Source organism: Cydia strobilella, chromosome 13, assembly GCF_947568885.1.
Source record: "Cydia strobilella chromosome 13, ilCydStro3.1, whole genome shotgun sequence".
NCBI lineage: Eukaryota > Metazoa > Arthropoda > Insecta > Lepidoptera > Tortricidae > Cydia > Cydia strobilella.
This window is the reverse complement of record NC_086053.1, coordinates 17,158,445-17,174,842: the sequence shown is the minus strand read 5'-3', so window position 1 is coordinate 17,174,842 and position 16,398 is coordinate 17,158,445. Positions and strand designations below refer to the sequence as shown.

The 16,398-nt window shown below is 37.5% G+C and overlaps 2 protein-coding genes across 2 annotated transcripts in view; one reads left to right on the top strand and one right to left on the bottom strand.

Annotated features, from left to right (window-relative positions):
* LOC134746939 (uncharacterized) overlaps positions 1-16,398 on the top strand; it is a 299,672-nt gene that overhangs the window by 93,863 nt on the left and 189,411 nt on the right. The gene's annotated exons all lie outside the window — the stretch shown is intronic.
* On the bottom strand, positions 1,255-3,223 carry LOC134746770 (uncharacterized). The gene is made up of 2 exons (XM_063681298.1): positions 3,113-3,223; positions 1,255-2,592 (listed from the first exon to the last, which is right to left on the bottom strand). The coding sequence occupies exons 1-2, from the start codon at positions 3,152-3,154 to the stop codon at positions 1,270-1,272; spliced, it is 1,365 nt and encodes a 454-aa protein (XP_063537368.1). The 5' UTR covers positions 3,155-3,223; the 3' UTR covers positions 1,255-1,269.

Here is a 16,398-nt window from a genome sequence, read left to right as displayed (position 1 = left end):
ATCAACAGAATTACTACCACTAGGCTAAACCGCTTGACAATTTTCGTTCCATTGGTACACAACGAGGGCGCCACTAGTATAAACGAACATTTGAAGGGGACATATTTTTGCATACTTATCGTTATTCTCCTAGTGAGTATTATATTCTTTGGCCCAAACCTAACTTTAATTCAAATACTAACACTGCAAAAATTATGAATCACTAAGGTCTGTTTTTTTATTCCGTAGACTAAAATGACGTTTCATGTGTAAGACATGACATTTCTTAGTACCATATGAAATGTCATTTTAGTCTACGGTAATACAAAACAGAATATATTGTAGTGGATACAAGTTATTCTTATTACCTACCGACTATTTCATTTGACGGCCACTACGCCGCTAACGAAACTAACACCAAACAAATTTGAGCTGAAGGACGTGAGCAATAGAGCTCAAATTCTATTAATACCAGTGTCAATGTGTTATCTCAAAACACCGTGCGGCTTGCGCGTGTAGTAGTAAGCTGTGAACACGTGTTTGGGCGCATGAGCAGGGTAGCGTTAGCAAACTCAGCGCACACAAATAAAATATGAGGGCACAAAAATAAATTAACATTTCTTTTTATTAGACATATTGTTCATAATTTTAACAACGTTTGCATATCAAATCTAAAGGACAATATTATGAAAACGTTTTGTTTCAGTTAAATTGATTGTTGCAGTTTTATTTTTAAAGTAAATTTGTAAAAGATGTGTACTTAAGTAAAAATATTAATAAAAAATCTTCTGTTGTTTCGGGCCACCGACCACTTATACATATAAGTTATTTTACTCAATTTTCGTCTTGTGTTGGTGTAATATTTGATCATCTATTTCCAGCTTTTTGATGAAGATAAACATTATTTAAGATTCAAGATTTCAAAATATTCTTAGGCCTAGTAACAAGCATTATTGAACAGTTACAAATACACACCTACATATATTTTAATATTAACCTAGTTATCAGATCAATTGTGAGATGTTAGTACAATCATTTTTTCAAGATATTGAATATAAATGTTAAATTTAATAATGCATTTTAACTTGTGTAATATCTATAGTATGTGTTAATTTTTCGTGATATTCCATTATAAAACTAGACCAATTTGAATAAGACCTAGACTCAACGCCGGTCGCTCATTTGTTTTTCGTCTCCTTTTGGTCGTAGCCGATAAATTACTAAGGGATTCAGGAGGAATATGGCTAATGAAATATAAGTATTATAAGTTTCATTCAAGTATTTATTTTATTACTCATCTTCTACGAAGGTTGAATCGTCAAAGTCGCCACTACCATCACTTTCAGATTCGGCCGATTCAGGGTCAGATTCCATTTCGCCCTCACTTTCGTCTTGCAAATTGGCTATGTATACAAAGCCAGTGTCAAAGTACTCCAAATATTCATTTTCTTTCTTAATTACTGTGTCGCAGGTATTGCGCCATGTTTCACCAGTTATTTTTTCAACACCATGGCGAATAATTTTTTCCGTGTAAGCTACATCATGGTCGACCGTAACAATGTCGTTTTTAACGGTGTCCCATATGTTCAATATGGCGTTAAGTTCTGGGTGGTGCGGAGGCAGGCGCAGTACTTCGAATCCTTTACTCTTTATGTAGGTATCGATTTTATATGTAGTAAATGCGCTTTTTTGCCGTCTTATTAAGTCGTATAACTCAACTTGGCGTAAGTTTGCTTCGAAAGGTATGTTCTTGGACGACAGCCATGCTTCCATTTGAGATTTATCTGCATGCATCGTCGGCAGTGTCTCCACGAAAATATTATTGAATGATGTGTTGTCTAACACTATCACAGAACCGTCCGGTAAATTTGGTAGCAATTTTTTATCTAGCCATTTTTGGTAAAATTCAAAGTTCTTTTTCGCAAACTCATCTCCGCTAAGTGTGTTAGCTTGGTAAAGTAAACAAGCGTTCTCAATGAACCCATCTGAAGTTCCAGCGTGTGCTAAAATATACCTAGCTACGTGTGGGGCTCGTGAGCCACATTTAACATTTTTCGTCGTGACGAAACTTTCATCAGTATAGACAATAGGCCGACCTTGGGAGCGGTATTCAGTAATTTTTTTCAAATACTGCAATCTGCTCATTTGGACGTCATGTCGCTCAATCAAAACTTTTCTACCAGTGTCTGACTTAGTCCACGTGTAGCCCAGTTTCAATAATAACTTACGAATTGTTACTAGGCAGACATCAATACCGATTTGTTCATTTAAGGTCTGTCTCACTTTTTTTAATGTCGGTATTTCTTTAAGTTTGAAATAAGAATTACGTATTGAGCTTCGTATGGTATAAGCTAAACGTTCGTTGATATCTACTTTACCGGGTCTTTTTTGTCTGTTTTTGAGTGGTGCTGGAAATTTAGTAGATCCACTGGGAAGCTGTCTTTCTTCTTGTAATATTTTCTGTACTGTTCTTGTACTTGTGCCCGTTGCTTCCGCGGTGCGCTTGGATATGTTGCGCAAATGTGACACATCACAATGTGGTTCTTTATAAAGTTCCGTGAACTTATATTCGTCTCTAAGAAAGTGGAAAACTCTAGCGATGATAGCACGGCCCTGTAATAAACAAAAAAGTACTATTATTATAACACATTTTTCGACATGCTAATATTATTTCGTAGGTATATCGAAATTAACACCTAAAATACCAAAGTAAACTAAACATAATAGTACATTGTGCAACGAGGGGGGTAAGTGAAAAATATTGGAGACGAGAGTGTTAATTCACAACAACCGCAGGCTGGAGTGAATTAAAGACCCGAGTTTGCAATATTCTTACCCCCGGAGATACATACAATGTTTTTCATCACACTTGCGAAGAAATAACTACAATTTAAACGAAATAATTCCTAAATATGGTGACATTTCAAACATTCGTCCGCCATATTGTCATTTTTTGACGACAGGTTAGGCATACAAGGCACAGAACTATCCGGTATTCAACCACATTTGAAAATTGTGTAAAAATATTTTAAACGGTTACTAAATCATTTAAACATAAATTAATTAGAGTATAAACAGTTTATTTTTCGAGCAAGTGTGATGAAAACATTTAACACCAAAATAAATACCTCACCTCAGCGGGAACATTTTTTCTCCGTTTTCTCACACTTGCCATGCTGACGGTACTTTATACACAATTTTGACGCAAATATTTCGACACTTGCAACTCCACCGGCGTTTCAGCCGACACTGATCTGATCGTCCGAAACTCCGAATGTAAGCAGTTACGCACACATACACAACCCTTTTGTATTATTTGAATACGGTTCACTCACACAAACATCTACAGCCCGTTTCCATGAAACTAAATATCCGTACACACACAACGCTACCCTTCGCCGCTACATTCCAAAAAGATCCTTGTCGCACCGTATTAAAACCCATTTTAATCTATGTCCCTTCTTCGGTGTTCTTTAAAAATCGATCGCTTACACGCGTCGTTATTATTTTGCGGTTCGTAACCCCAGCTAAGCAAACATTAGTCGTATACGTTTGGCATAACGTTGCGATTACTAGAGCTACTAAAAATCGATGATATTATAACTTGGTAGGTGCAAAGCGTGGATCGGGCTATCGGTAATTGGGTTCCGTGAATGGCGGTAATTATGAACCTCATTAGGGACCCGTAAAAAGGTTCGTGGAGATAAATCACACGCTTCCGACCTCCATTTTTGCCGGAAATTGGATGTTTGCATAAATTAATATTGTCCAATTCGCAGTTCGCACCACACTTACGTTGGGTCGTTGGGTGTACCATGAATACGGTGACAGATGCCATCTCCAAACAATTTATAACTTATACGCTTATACTTAACCTTAATTATTTTTGTTATAATGGTGATGAAGGAAAGACGAACTGACTTTCTTATATAATTTATTCTTATAATATATTTGTGGAGCTCAGTCTCAACACTTGTACAGCGACGCCATCTTGGGTAGAAGAGAGAGTTGCCATAGATAACACTAAATGTCAAACTAAACTAGTGATGTTATTGCCAACCTAACATCCCTTTCCTTAAGTTTATATTATAATTACATTGATGACCAGTCTCTTATTTAACTCATCTTTACAACATGTTATGTTAAAGTCTTTCAGTTACCTAAGTATTAACAATTAAATAATCTTCACATTTAAACATGACAGTCTATTCCTTTAACTGGTCTCTATAGTCATTACTAAAATCAATGTATTTATGTTTATAGTTAACAATAAAATATTCTACAAATTATGATACAGTCTTTTCATTAACTGGTCTTTACAGTTACACAATTTAGTTTACATTTTATGAAATAGCTTAATTGCAAAACTACATTTACATTGAGTTGACTTAATTACTAGAGTATTACTAAGCATATTTATTTTACATATCAGTTGACTAAACTATATTATATCTAAATTTCCGTTATATAACGCTTTGGAGGTTTAACAACACGTCCTGATCTCGTCACTCTGTGATCAGTTATTACTGGTGCTGGAGTACCCGTCTCCTGCCTTGCCTCTGCCACTTCCATACTTCTTTCCCTTCGTGGTGAGCAAGATCGCATGGGAGACGATTGTGTCAAGTCACTATTCAAGATACTATAGTTATGAATAAGATGAATCCTATTTCTTACATAAGTTACATCATTACTAGTTTTTATCACATATGACCTATTATTACTTAACCGTTTAACAATTACAGCCTTTTCCCAAGTACTGTGTGGATTTTTCTTATAATAAACCTGGTCTCCTGGATACAAAATGGACATTGATTTAGCATTCCTATTATAATATCTAGACATATCTTCATTATTTTTAACAGCTGATTGTTTGTATTCCTTAAATGTCACAGCTTTAGGTCTGAGTTTGTTAAAGTTTACTGGTATCTTACTTCTTAATTTTCTAGACATTAATAACTCAGCCGGTGATAACATATGATTTTTAGCTGTATTTCTATACTGTAATAATGCTAAGTAAGGATCTGATCCATCTTCCTTACATTTTTTGAACATATTTTTTAAAATTTTCACAGCACTTTCAATTTGGCCATTAGAGTTTGAATGATAAGGAGCTGTTACTATATGTTCTATGTCCCATTCATATAGAAATGATTTAAATTCTGATGACTGAAAGGGAGGACCACCATCTGACACTAATGTCATAGGTATCCCATGTCTGGCAAATATTGACTTTAAATTTATTATGACATTTTGAGCCGTACTATTATTTTTTAACAATGCTGTCTCTATGTACTTTGAGTAATAATCAGTTACTACAATGTAGGTTAAGTTCTCAAAGTGCATTAGATCAATGCCAACTCTTTGCCAAGGATATTTGCTAATTTCATAGTTTTTTAAGGGTTCCTTTTGATTACATGGCTTGAACTTGGCACAGGTGTCACATTGTTCCACTACATTTTTTATATCAGCAGACATGTTAGACCAATATAACGAATCTCTAGCTAATCTTAGACACTTATTTATCCCTTGATGACCTTCATGCAATTTATTTAATATTTCTTTTTGCATGGACTTTGGAACAATTAAATTTGACCCTTTGAACAATAAATCTCCTATGACATGAATTTCACCCTGCATGTTCCAATATGGCTTCACTAATAAATTGATTTTATCTTTACTACTTGGCCAACCTTCAAAATAATATTTTTTTAACAATTGAAGGGTTTCGTCATCAATGGTTGCCTGTTTTAATTTATTTTTGTACTCTTGACTGATCGCTAAATTTGACTCGACTAAATTGACATGGTAAGACATATCAGATTCATTTTCTGGAATAAAATGGTCTTTCATAGCTGCTCTAGACAAAGTATCAGATATATACATTTCTTTGCCAGGTATGTGAATAACTTCTAAATCATACTTCTGTAAAGTTAGCATCATACGCTGCAGTCTTGCTGGTACCTCATGCAAAGGCTTTTTAAACAGATAAACCAATGGTTTATGATCCGTGTGCACAATGACTTTACGTCCATAGACATACTGATTGAATTTACAACATCCGAACTGAATTGCACATAGCTCTTTTTCAATTTGTGCAAAATTTTCTTGTGACTTAGTTAGTGTTTTTGAACTGTATGCAATTGGCTTATTATTCTGTAAAATTACAGCACCTATCGCTGACTTTGACGAGTCTACTGATAGAATCAGTGGCAAATTTACATCATAGTGTGCTAAAACTGGCGTGTTACATATTATTTCCTTTAATTCACAATATTCTTTTTCATAGTTACTGTCCCACTGCCAGGGCACGTCTTTTTTTAACAAAGTTCTCATGAGAGTGGTCTTTGCTGACAAATTATCAATGAAACATCCTACAAAATTTACCATCCCGAGAAATCTTTGTAATTCTTTAAGATTACTGGGACTTTGCATCTCTTTGATCGCCTTGACTCTTTCTTGACTGACTTTGACACCATCTCGGTTAAAAATATATCCTAAAAATTCTACCTCCGACACTCCAAATTTGCATTTCGACTTATTTAATTTTAAATTGACTTGTCTAGCCCTATCTAGCACTTTTTTAAGTCGTTGATTATGAATCTCTGGGGTCTCACCATAAACTAAAAAATCATCTACAAAAATGAGAACGCCCTCTATGTCACCAAATAACTCATTAATGACTCTATAAAAAATCTCTGTTGATGCATTTATGCCAAAAGGTAATCTAAGATATTTATATCTACCAAAGGGAGTTTGGAATGTGCAAAGTTCAGAACTCTCCTCATCAAGTTTCAAAGACCAAAAACCTGAGAACGCATCAAGATGTGAAAAACAAGTAGCACCTTTCAATTGCGACCTAATCTCATCAATATTTTTTAATGGATAATGTTCTCTCATAATATTTTTATTCAAATTTCTAGGATCTAGACATATTCTAAGCTGACCTGTTGACTTGACGGTGACTACTACAGAGTTGACCCATGCCGTTGGCTTGGTGACTTTTTCAATGACTTTCATGCTCTCCATGCGATCCAGCTCATCCCGTAGGTCCTTCAGTAGCGCAAATGGTACCTTCCTCGGAGGATCAATGCATGGCACAGCATCAGACTTCAGTTTCAGATGGCAGACAGGAGGTAGACACCCCAGACCCTGAAAAACATCATTATATTGTGTAAGAATTTGACAATTATTTTTTTCTATTACTTCCTCAGTTAGCTGATAAACACGTTTGACTATACCAATTCGATCACATGTATCTAGACCTAAAATGGTTTCACCATTTACAGTTGTCACTGCAAAGGTTATTTTCTCTACTCTGTTATTGAAATGACATTCCAATTCTGTTTCCCCTATTATTGGAAGTTCACACCTATATGCCTTAGCAGTAAGAGTGGTTTCAACTATATTGTTGAGCCCTAAAGTTTTGTAAGTTTGTAACGACATCAAATCAAGCTCGGCCCCAGTGTCTAAAAGGCAATTTATATCTCGACCATTGACATTGACATTTAAGTACCAAGACTTTTTATTTCTGTTTTTGTTCTGTACTTGCCCCACAAATAACCTCTCAGCGCAGTAAGCATTATCATCATCGAGGTTTTCTAGCTCTAATTGTCTTACATTTTTATTTTTAAAACAAAATTTTGCAAAGTGACCATAAGAGTTACATGACCTGCATTGTACGTTGACTGCTGGACACTTGAAGCGATGCACCTGCCCACAGCGCGTGCATGTAGACTGCTGACCTCTCTGCCATGGCCTCGACGGAGCTGACTGGTAGTGTGGTCGACCCGATGACTGATATTCTGATGTTGACTGATTTCTTGACGTTGACTGATTTCTTGATGCTGACTGACTTCTTGACGGTGACTGACTTGACGTTGAGTATCTTGACTTTGATCTGTGATGACTGTTACTGCGGTTGTTGCTTCTGCCCCTCAGTTGCAACACATTCTGTGTGCCGGTGCTCTCCTGTACTATTCTGTCCGAATCTTGTTGAGCCGCAATGACAGCTTTTGCAAGCTCACGCATCCTAGCATATGACAAATTGGGCTCTTGTAACAACCTTTGTCGAACATGTGACAGCTCAGAACTCATGTTTGCAATAAAAATATCCCTGATAAGAGACTCTCTCAGCTCTTTAAATTCACAATCTTTGCTCTTGTTCTCTAAATCAGTTAGGAAATCATCGATGTTTTCAGATTTACTCTGCTTCCGTGTGAAAAACATATAACGTGTCATGGTAAGATTTTTTTGAGGTTCAAAATGAGTGTCAAATTTCTTTTTGATTTCCTTTAATTGGCATTTGTCGAAGTCTACGTTGAAAGAATTAAAGATTTCCAAACCTTTAACGCCCATGGAGTGCAGCATGATTGCAATTTTTCTTTTGTCGTCCGCCTTGTCAAGTCCCGATGCCAATAAATATATGTCAAACCGCTGCCACCACCTTTTCCATTCTTCCGCATTATTATTTGTGGTGTCCGACGAAATCATGAGCTTCGGTAAAGATGTACCAAGTCCATGCGACTTGATTCCGACATCTTCACTTCCCTCCGCCATTTCCGTTGTTGGAGGTGCAAGTTCGGCGCGTGTGACTTTTTCTTGTTTCCGTTTGACTTCTGTCTGATCTTCTGAGTCACTCATCACGACACTTCTGACACCATGTTATAATGGTGATGAAGGAAAGACGAACTGACTTTCTTATATAATTTATTCTTATAATATATTTGTGGAGCTCAGTCTCAACACTTGTACAGCGACGCCATCTTGGGTAGAAGAGAGAGTTGCCATAGATAACACTAAATGTCAAACTAAACTAGTGATGTTATTGCCAACCTAACATTTTTACTTTTTAAGAATGTTACTATTGTATTGTACATAGTATGTTAAATTGATAGATTAATTTAATTTTACAACGCAAGATCTTGCAAAATTGTCCTGAGATGACAGGTGCAACCGTACCCATGGCGTTTGAAAAATAGTATAATAGGTATACAGGTTGGAAAAAATTTATGGGCCCTGGAGGGAAAGTGCCTTAGAACCTTAAGTTAGCTCATTTTACTCAAAGGAAACATTCTTTTATTTTTAAAAAGAAACAAAACTGCATTCAAAGATTTTTCACTTTTTTAAATTTTGTCTAAAAATATTCTTGAGTACTAAATATCCGATTTAATGGATATTTGTGGTATTTTCTATAAAAAGGGACCTTATTGTCGATGGCGCTTACGCCATTATAAACGATGCGTCGATATAAATACAATGCCGCGCGACGCTGTGCGGCGTAAGCGCCATCGACAATAAGGCCCCTTTTCATAGAAAATGCCCCATTTTGTACGACAGACAAGTGTAAGACCTAATGTTTCTTGGAGAAATGGTATCATTAGCATCAACTGTATCGACTAGTAGAATAAAATTGCTCGCTATTGTCACAGATTACTATTGTGTAATTTTTGGAATTTTTAGTCAGTTCGATTCCCGGGAGGATGCTGGCGGCATTCCCTCGCTGAATTTCTTTAGGAGGGAGAAATCATTGTTTATAATTTTCAATGAACAACATCACTTAGGTATCTAAACAAAGCAAATTTTCAATCAGTCTTTTCGATAAATTCCTTTGTATAGGAGTTCGTCCTTACAATTTCATTGGAAACTCATAATCCTTAAAACAATTCACCTTAAAAGAAAGGGAGACAACAGTACCCGTACCATGAGTCACTGACATTGTCAAAACTGACATATACGCTAACTTCTACGTAATTTACTTTATATACATGGCGCTCGCACATTATATATGTCACGAGCGAGATCCATAGTTACATTACGATACAAGTGTGAAAAATAGGAAATTCGCAACGAGTGGCGATAAATTAAAACACGACCGCAGGGAGTGTTTTAAATCGACACGAGTTCCGAATTACCTTTTCGCACGTGTATCGTACAACGTTTTACAGTACATATGGCCCTTTAAACTTTCGACATATGCACGAAAAGTGCTCTTTACGCACTAGTGCGAGAAAGTAGCACCATATGTACTGTAAAGTAAGTTACGTTCTCGATAGCGTTGGTAGCCACAGAGAATAGCATGGGGTGGGAAACATGGCATAGTCAGTTTGCCTCGGGCACGCCTCGGGCGAGGCAAGTCCGTAATAAGTCGACACAGTACAGGGTACAGGGTACAGGGGGAGTACTCGTTTTGTGGTTACCTTTGGAGTGCGCTTATTCATAATATTCATAAACGGCACGGGATAGTTTGGTAATTATTTTACAATAAACAAAATTATAAATACCCGCAAAATTAATAATATCATTCCCGCACCCAAAACCCGGATGTATGTTCATGGTTCAGTTGAACTACTGGCTTATGTTACTTTTTAGGGTTCCGTACCCAAAGGGTAAAAACGGGACCCTATTACTAAGACTCCGCTGTCCGTCTGTCTGTCAGTCTGTCTGTCACCAGGCTGTATCTCACAAACCGTGATACCTACAGTTGAAATTTTCACAGATGATGTATTTCTGTTGCCGCTATAACAAATACTAAAAAGTACGGAACCCTCGGTGCGCGAGTCCGACTCGCACTTGGCCGGTTTTTTGAGCTACTGTCTGTATTCTAAATTCTAAGTGCTGTGGCTCACAGAAACTGACGGACCGGGTCAATTAATAAACTCTTTCCCAACAAAGGGGAACAAAGCCCAAGTTATTGTAGGGCTCAGCAGGCCCGTGTAATATCGACAATGTTAATTCGATAAGTTTTGATGGCTTGACAGTGTATTTTCTCGTTTTTTTTTTTTTTTTTTTTTTTTTTTTTTTTTTTTTTTTTTTTTTTTTTTTTTTTTTTTTTTATGAAATAGGAGGCAAACGAGCAGACGGATCACCTGATGGTAAGCGATTACCGCCGCCCATGGACACCCGCAACACCAGAGGGGTTGTAAGTGCGTTGCCGGCCTTTAAGATGGGAATACGCTCTTTTCTTGAAGGTTTGAAGGTCATATCGGTCCGGAAATACCGCAGGCGATAGTTCATTTCACAGTTTAGCTGTGCGAGGCAGGAAGTTTCGTTTGTTTATTTTCTTTAGCAGTGAGATGTTTCTTGAGATATGTAAATAAATAAATTTATTTGGGCCTTGGGGGGAAAGTGCCCATAGAGTTTTTAAGGAATGTAGCCGCAGGCATAGAGTAACTTATACTAGAGCGGTACTGTCATAGTAAAATTTGTAACCCCAGTAAATTCACTGCCATCTGTCGACACACTTTAAAACTAAAAATGAAGATTTATAAAAATACGATAGAATGTATTTATATATAGATTATAGATTTTTTTTATTTGCATTAATTATTTTTATGATTTTGACCCATGTTCTTTCACTGATATGCGTCAAAATTGTTAAATAACAAACGAAACCGTCAACGCCATCTATACGACTGTAGGCCAAAACTAGTAGCGCCCTCTGAACGAGAATCAAATTTTCTTGATTTTCGAGGCACGTTTTTTCCTTAGACTGTATCCATCTATTACGGAGTTATATCTATCTTTGCCGCAGGTAAATAGTTGACGCGTGACCAGAGGGCTGGTTCATATCTAGCACAGCGGATCAGCATTGCCACAGATTATATAATACTAGTGGCAATGCTGCCAGCCTTCTAGGCACGCTGCCAATAGACGGTACTGATTTGGGGCAAATTTTTTATTTATAGTTTATTTTTAAGTTTAGTTTTTAATTTTAGTTTTTAATTTAGTTTGTAATTTTGATTTTAATTCTTACTTGTATTTGATATTAAATAAAATATATAGAATTTTTATATTACTGTAAATGAAACGAAATAAAATATTTATTTAGCAGAAAAGCAAGCTAAATTGTATACCTTCATGGGGTCTAAGTTAAGATTTCCTGTAACAGATTTTTTAGCACTGTTCCGACTGTACGACTGTTTGCATCTGATGTTGCAATAATTAGCTTGTGCAGCGCAAAAAAAAGTTCAGTTCTGGATACTATGTTATGAAAATTTTAATATGGAAAAATTATCAAATACCTATTTCAAAGAAGTCCGTACCAGTTCCATTCCCATCGACAATTTTGAATTAGACGAAACGGACAAATTTTTTTTACACTTGGGGGTATATTAGTGCTTGGACGATATGAAATATGAATTAAACTCATTATTTTAAGTAATTTGAGACTAAATTGTTTTGAAATTTAGGACAAATAACAACAACGGCATTATTAAATATAAGTGTAATGAAACCAAAGCCTTCATCGAAGAGTAACAACACTAACAACATCAAAGTCATCAAAGGACGCTTTGTCCATTTTAAGTTCCAAGAATTTCATTAAGTACTTCACAGCCAGGGTTGGAACCCACAAGCTCGTTTCAGTAAATCAGTTACAAATTGTTTGATGGGTGTTGACTATCCCTCACCTCAGCGCACATCTTGCATATAGTTAACTATTCGTAATCGTAACCTTATTACAACAAATTAAAGTTCATAATAAGTGTGATAGTAATTAACTAATTAATCCCGGTCGACAAGGGGTGCTGTGCTATTCAAGATGCTTACCAAAGACGAGGCGAGGCGTACCGTACGACCACAGATTATTTATTTATTTAATAAATGTTACAGCTATCATTACAGTTACCCAATGCGATAGTGTCTATTAACCTTAAAAATAATAAATTACTACTATAACTAGGTATATACATACTATAACTAAGAATAACACAACACAAGCAATGTAACTTTTACAAATTCACTAGGTCCTCAAGGTGAAGGGTGTGTCAAAAAAAAAAAAAAAAAAGAGCTCTCGTCCAAGGGGCCGTGCGCATCAACCCGGTGCGCGCGTGCGGCTCGGCCAGCAGGGGCGGCCTGCGCCTCCGCCACACGTACCGTGGGGGCGCGTAAACACCTATTGACTTTAGTAACTCTGGGTTACTGACCGCCCCACGCACTAACCTAAATATATAAGAGGCTAGTGCCAATTCCCTTCTAACCTCTAGCTGGTTATATCCCACCATTCCGAGCACAAACAGGGTTGGATACATTCGAGGATAGAAGGGGTACACTCCATACAACTTTAGGTACAAGAACCTGATGAATTTATTTTTATTATATAATACGTACGACTAAAAGTCTTAGGGCAGCCAGAATTCGTGCCTAGGGTTATGTATGTATTTGAACGTTTTCGACATGTATTTCTGTTAATGTGTGTTAAGCATCCACATTAAACCTTGCGTTCAAAAACCAACTTCTTCCATTTAAACATGGTTGATTCATTAAATAATTTCACGGTTTAGACTCACTTGTTTTAGTCACTCGCGCGACATGTTTCGGAAAGCCTAGGTCTCCTTTCTCAAGCACTACTAGTGCGAGCAGCGTTCACGACGACCGTGTATTGCGTACTAATGTAGTGTGTTGTGTGTGTGTAGTGTTATGTGTGGTTGTGTTATGTTGTGTGTGTGTTGTGTTTTAATGTTAGTATGTCTCACAACAGTTTAAATTCGATGGTTGATTCATGTTATCCCACGTTTTAAATTAAACCCTGTTAAGCATAGCCATTAGCATTAGGCGTTTAGCATTAGGTACGGCATGGCCCTCAAGATCACGTTGTAAGGTTGGAAGGTTTCAGAATTTGACTCCCTCTTCGTTGGGAATGTGTAGACTCAAGACAAATAGTACTCGTTGCTGATTAATTTTCTTTGTTGCGAGTTGTTTTTTTTTTTTTTTTTTTTTTTATGAAATAGGAGGCAAACGAGCAGACGGATCACCTGATGGAAAGCGATTACCGCCGCCCATGGACACCCGCAACACCAGAGGGGTTGTAAGTGCGTTGCCGGCCTTTAAGATGGGAATACGCTCTTTTCTTGAAGGTTTGAAGGTCATATCGGTCCGGAAATACCGCAGGCGACAGTTCATTCCACAGTTTAGCTGTGCGAGGCAGGAAGTTTCTAGAGAAACTCAATTTAGTTCTTCAGGGACTGAGCTACACCGATTCTGTACGGTAATGCTATTCTAGTACATTTTGTAATTAAGAACTAAATTGAGTGATAAATTATAAAATGTGGTTCAATCCAGCAATGGGCATTTAACTTCCAAAGTTCCAGAGAGGGCTTAGGGGGCGACAAGCGTCTAATTAGCTCCAAGTTTGTGCCCTAAATACATATTCTATTTTCTAAACAGAATGGTTAAAGTCACAGCAAAGACTGAACTTTTACTTTAACCGCTTGAACTGAGAAACACCTAGTGTATTTCGTTCAATAGCGTGACCGACGTACGCGTTTGGTTCTGTATGGGATTTTGAACAGCGCGCCAAGCGGGACGTTTTAGAAACTCAAAAGGGGTACAATAAACTCAAGGAAACTCAGTAAAAACAAGGATGAGTGGGAGGTGACAGGGCTAGAGGAAGATCGCCAATGAGATGGACCGACCAAATCAAAGCCAGTGTGTCGGCCACAGTAACGGCCCGGCCACGACATCCGGGCCGGCCGGGCCGTGCGAATGCTCACGGAAAGCAGCTACGGGAGGAATGGCGACGTATCGCTAAGCTAGTCGCTCAAAAGATTACATAATGGCCACGACCACTCTGTAAAGAGTGCAGCAACGAAGAAGAAGAAGACAGTAAACTCTTTGAGTTTGCAAAGTGAATGCAGTTTATACAGTAAGTATTGCGAGATTTTAATCGATGCTAACCTATCTTTCGGGAACAAAAATTAGAACCAAAATCTTCGTGAGAGTGAGATCCAATTTGTATTAATAAATTTAATTTAAATTAGCTTCTTTCATCACAAAACTGAGTAGCCAACGGGGGAAACCAACAACCAACGAATCTCGTGTCAGCCCATCAAAACTTATCAAATTAACCTTGTCGATACAAGGGTTTGAAGTCTGAACCCTGCCATTACAAAACTTCAGCTTTGTTTCCCTTCTTATGAAATTAGTAGGAGTTAATTGACGTTCACACGTCAGAAGAAGTTTTGATTGATTGATGAAAGACTTTTAAGAGTTCTGTCGAAGTTGGTACTTCTTACAGAATACAATTCGAACAATGGGTATATGATCTGTCAGCTGTCAACAGTGATATTTCGTCAACTACCTAGTCGTGGACTTTAAGGCTGCGTGTCCACCAAAGATGTGCGAGGATGCGTAGCGAGGGATCTGTTTGTTAAGAACCAATAGAATATACACTACATAATATACACTACAGCCGCGCTGAGCTGATAGGTAAATGAAGTGATTTTATTGGTTCTTAAGAAACACATCCCTCGCTACCAAGGACCTGACACTCTTTGATAGAAAAAGATAGTTTTATTGCGATTCCTATAAGAGGAAAGAGAAAATAGTGCCATGCTTTGTCCTTATCACCAACCGGGTGGCATCATAGGGGGCGATGGCGAAATATCCAAATTTATAAGAGTGAAAGAGAAAAAATCCTATGCTGCCCAAATTTTATATGAATATTCTTTCTCTTACCCCCGGTCGCTCGGTGGCGCGTCTATAACTACTTGTATATACTATGTCTATGCTTGCTATGCATCGTCGCACATCTCTGGTGGTAACGCAGCCTAACTGTCGAGCTATTGCTATTTAGCGCATACGTTTAGATAGGTAGTCTGGGACCTTATAGATTGAAAAAAAAGTGTGTGCGTGTAATCTTTACGCGCGATTGAAATAAAACTTCTTTGACGTTTATCGCTATGTTGTCACTTTGCCGTGTGTCCTATTGTACGTGTGTCACTACTGAGCGTTACTTCCGTCAGAAAAAAGTTTGTAAACTGAGTTACCCTCTAGCACGGATTTAGATAGTCGCGCCTAAAGAAGTTTTACTTCAAAAATCTAGGACAATGTTATAAAATGGTATCGATTTGTAGAAGACATGTTTACGTCAGGACTCTTATTTATGTATATGTTGGCTGCTAAAAGAATGTATATTTCTTTGCCTTTTCAAATGAACTGGAACCCGGAAGCTTCGTAAAGCCAGAGCCGAGCCTCATTTTCGTGTCGGGCGCTTCCGAGGGAAATGGCGCGCAAGGAACATTCTCGGCGCTTACTCTACAATTACGCCTAATGCCCGCCATTACTAACATTTTTTTGGAGATCCTTAAGTAAATAAATAAAATAAAGGTCGAATAAGCTTTCTTCTCGGAATTTTATATCTTAAGAGGGAAGTACGTACCAACTCGTCCATACATGTTTTTCTACTTCAAAATATTTTCCATTCTCCATGATTTTTAGGGTTCCGTACGTACCCAAAGGGTAAAAACGGGACCCTATTACTAAGACTCCGCTGTCCGTCTGTCTGTATGTCACCAGGCTGTATCTCGTGAACCGTGATAGCTAGACAGTTGAAATTTTCACAGATGATGTATTTCTGTTGCCGCTATAACAACAAATTAAAAAGTACGGAACCCTCGGTGGGCGGGTCCGACTCTCACTTGG

Bases quoted from the DNA above. Each gene is read 5' to 3' on its own strand.
- LOC134746770 (XM_063681298.1), bottom strand. From the start codon at position 3,154: ATGGCAAGTGTGAGAAAACGGAGAAAAAATGTTCCCGCTGAG. The intron at 2,593-3,112 runs GTGAGGTATTTA...TGTTTATTACAG, and splicing joins GAAAAAATGTTCCCGCTGAG to GGCCGTGCTATCATCGCTAG.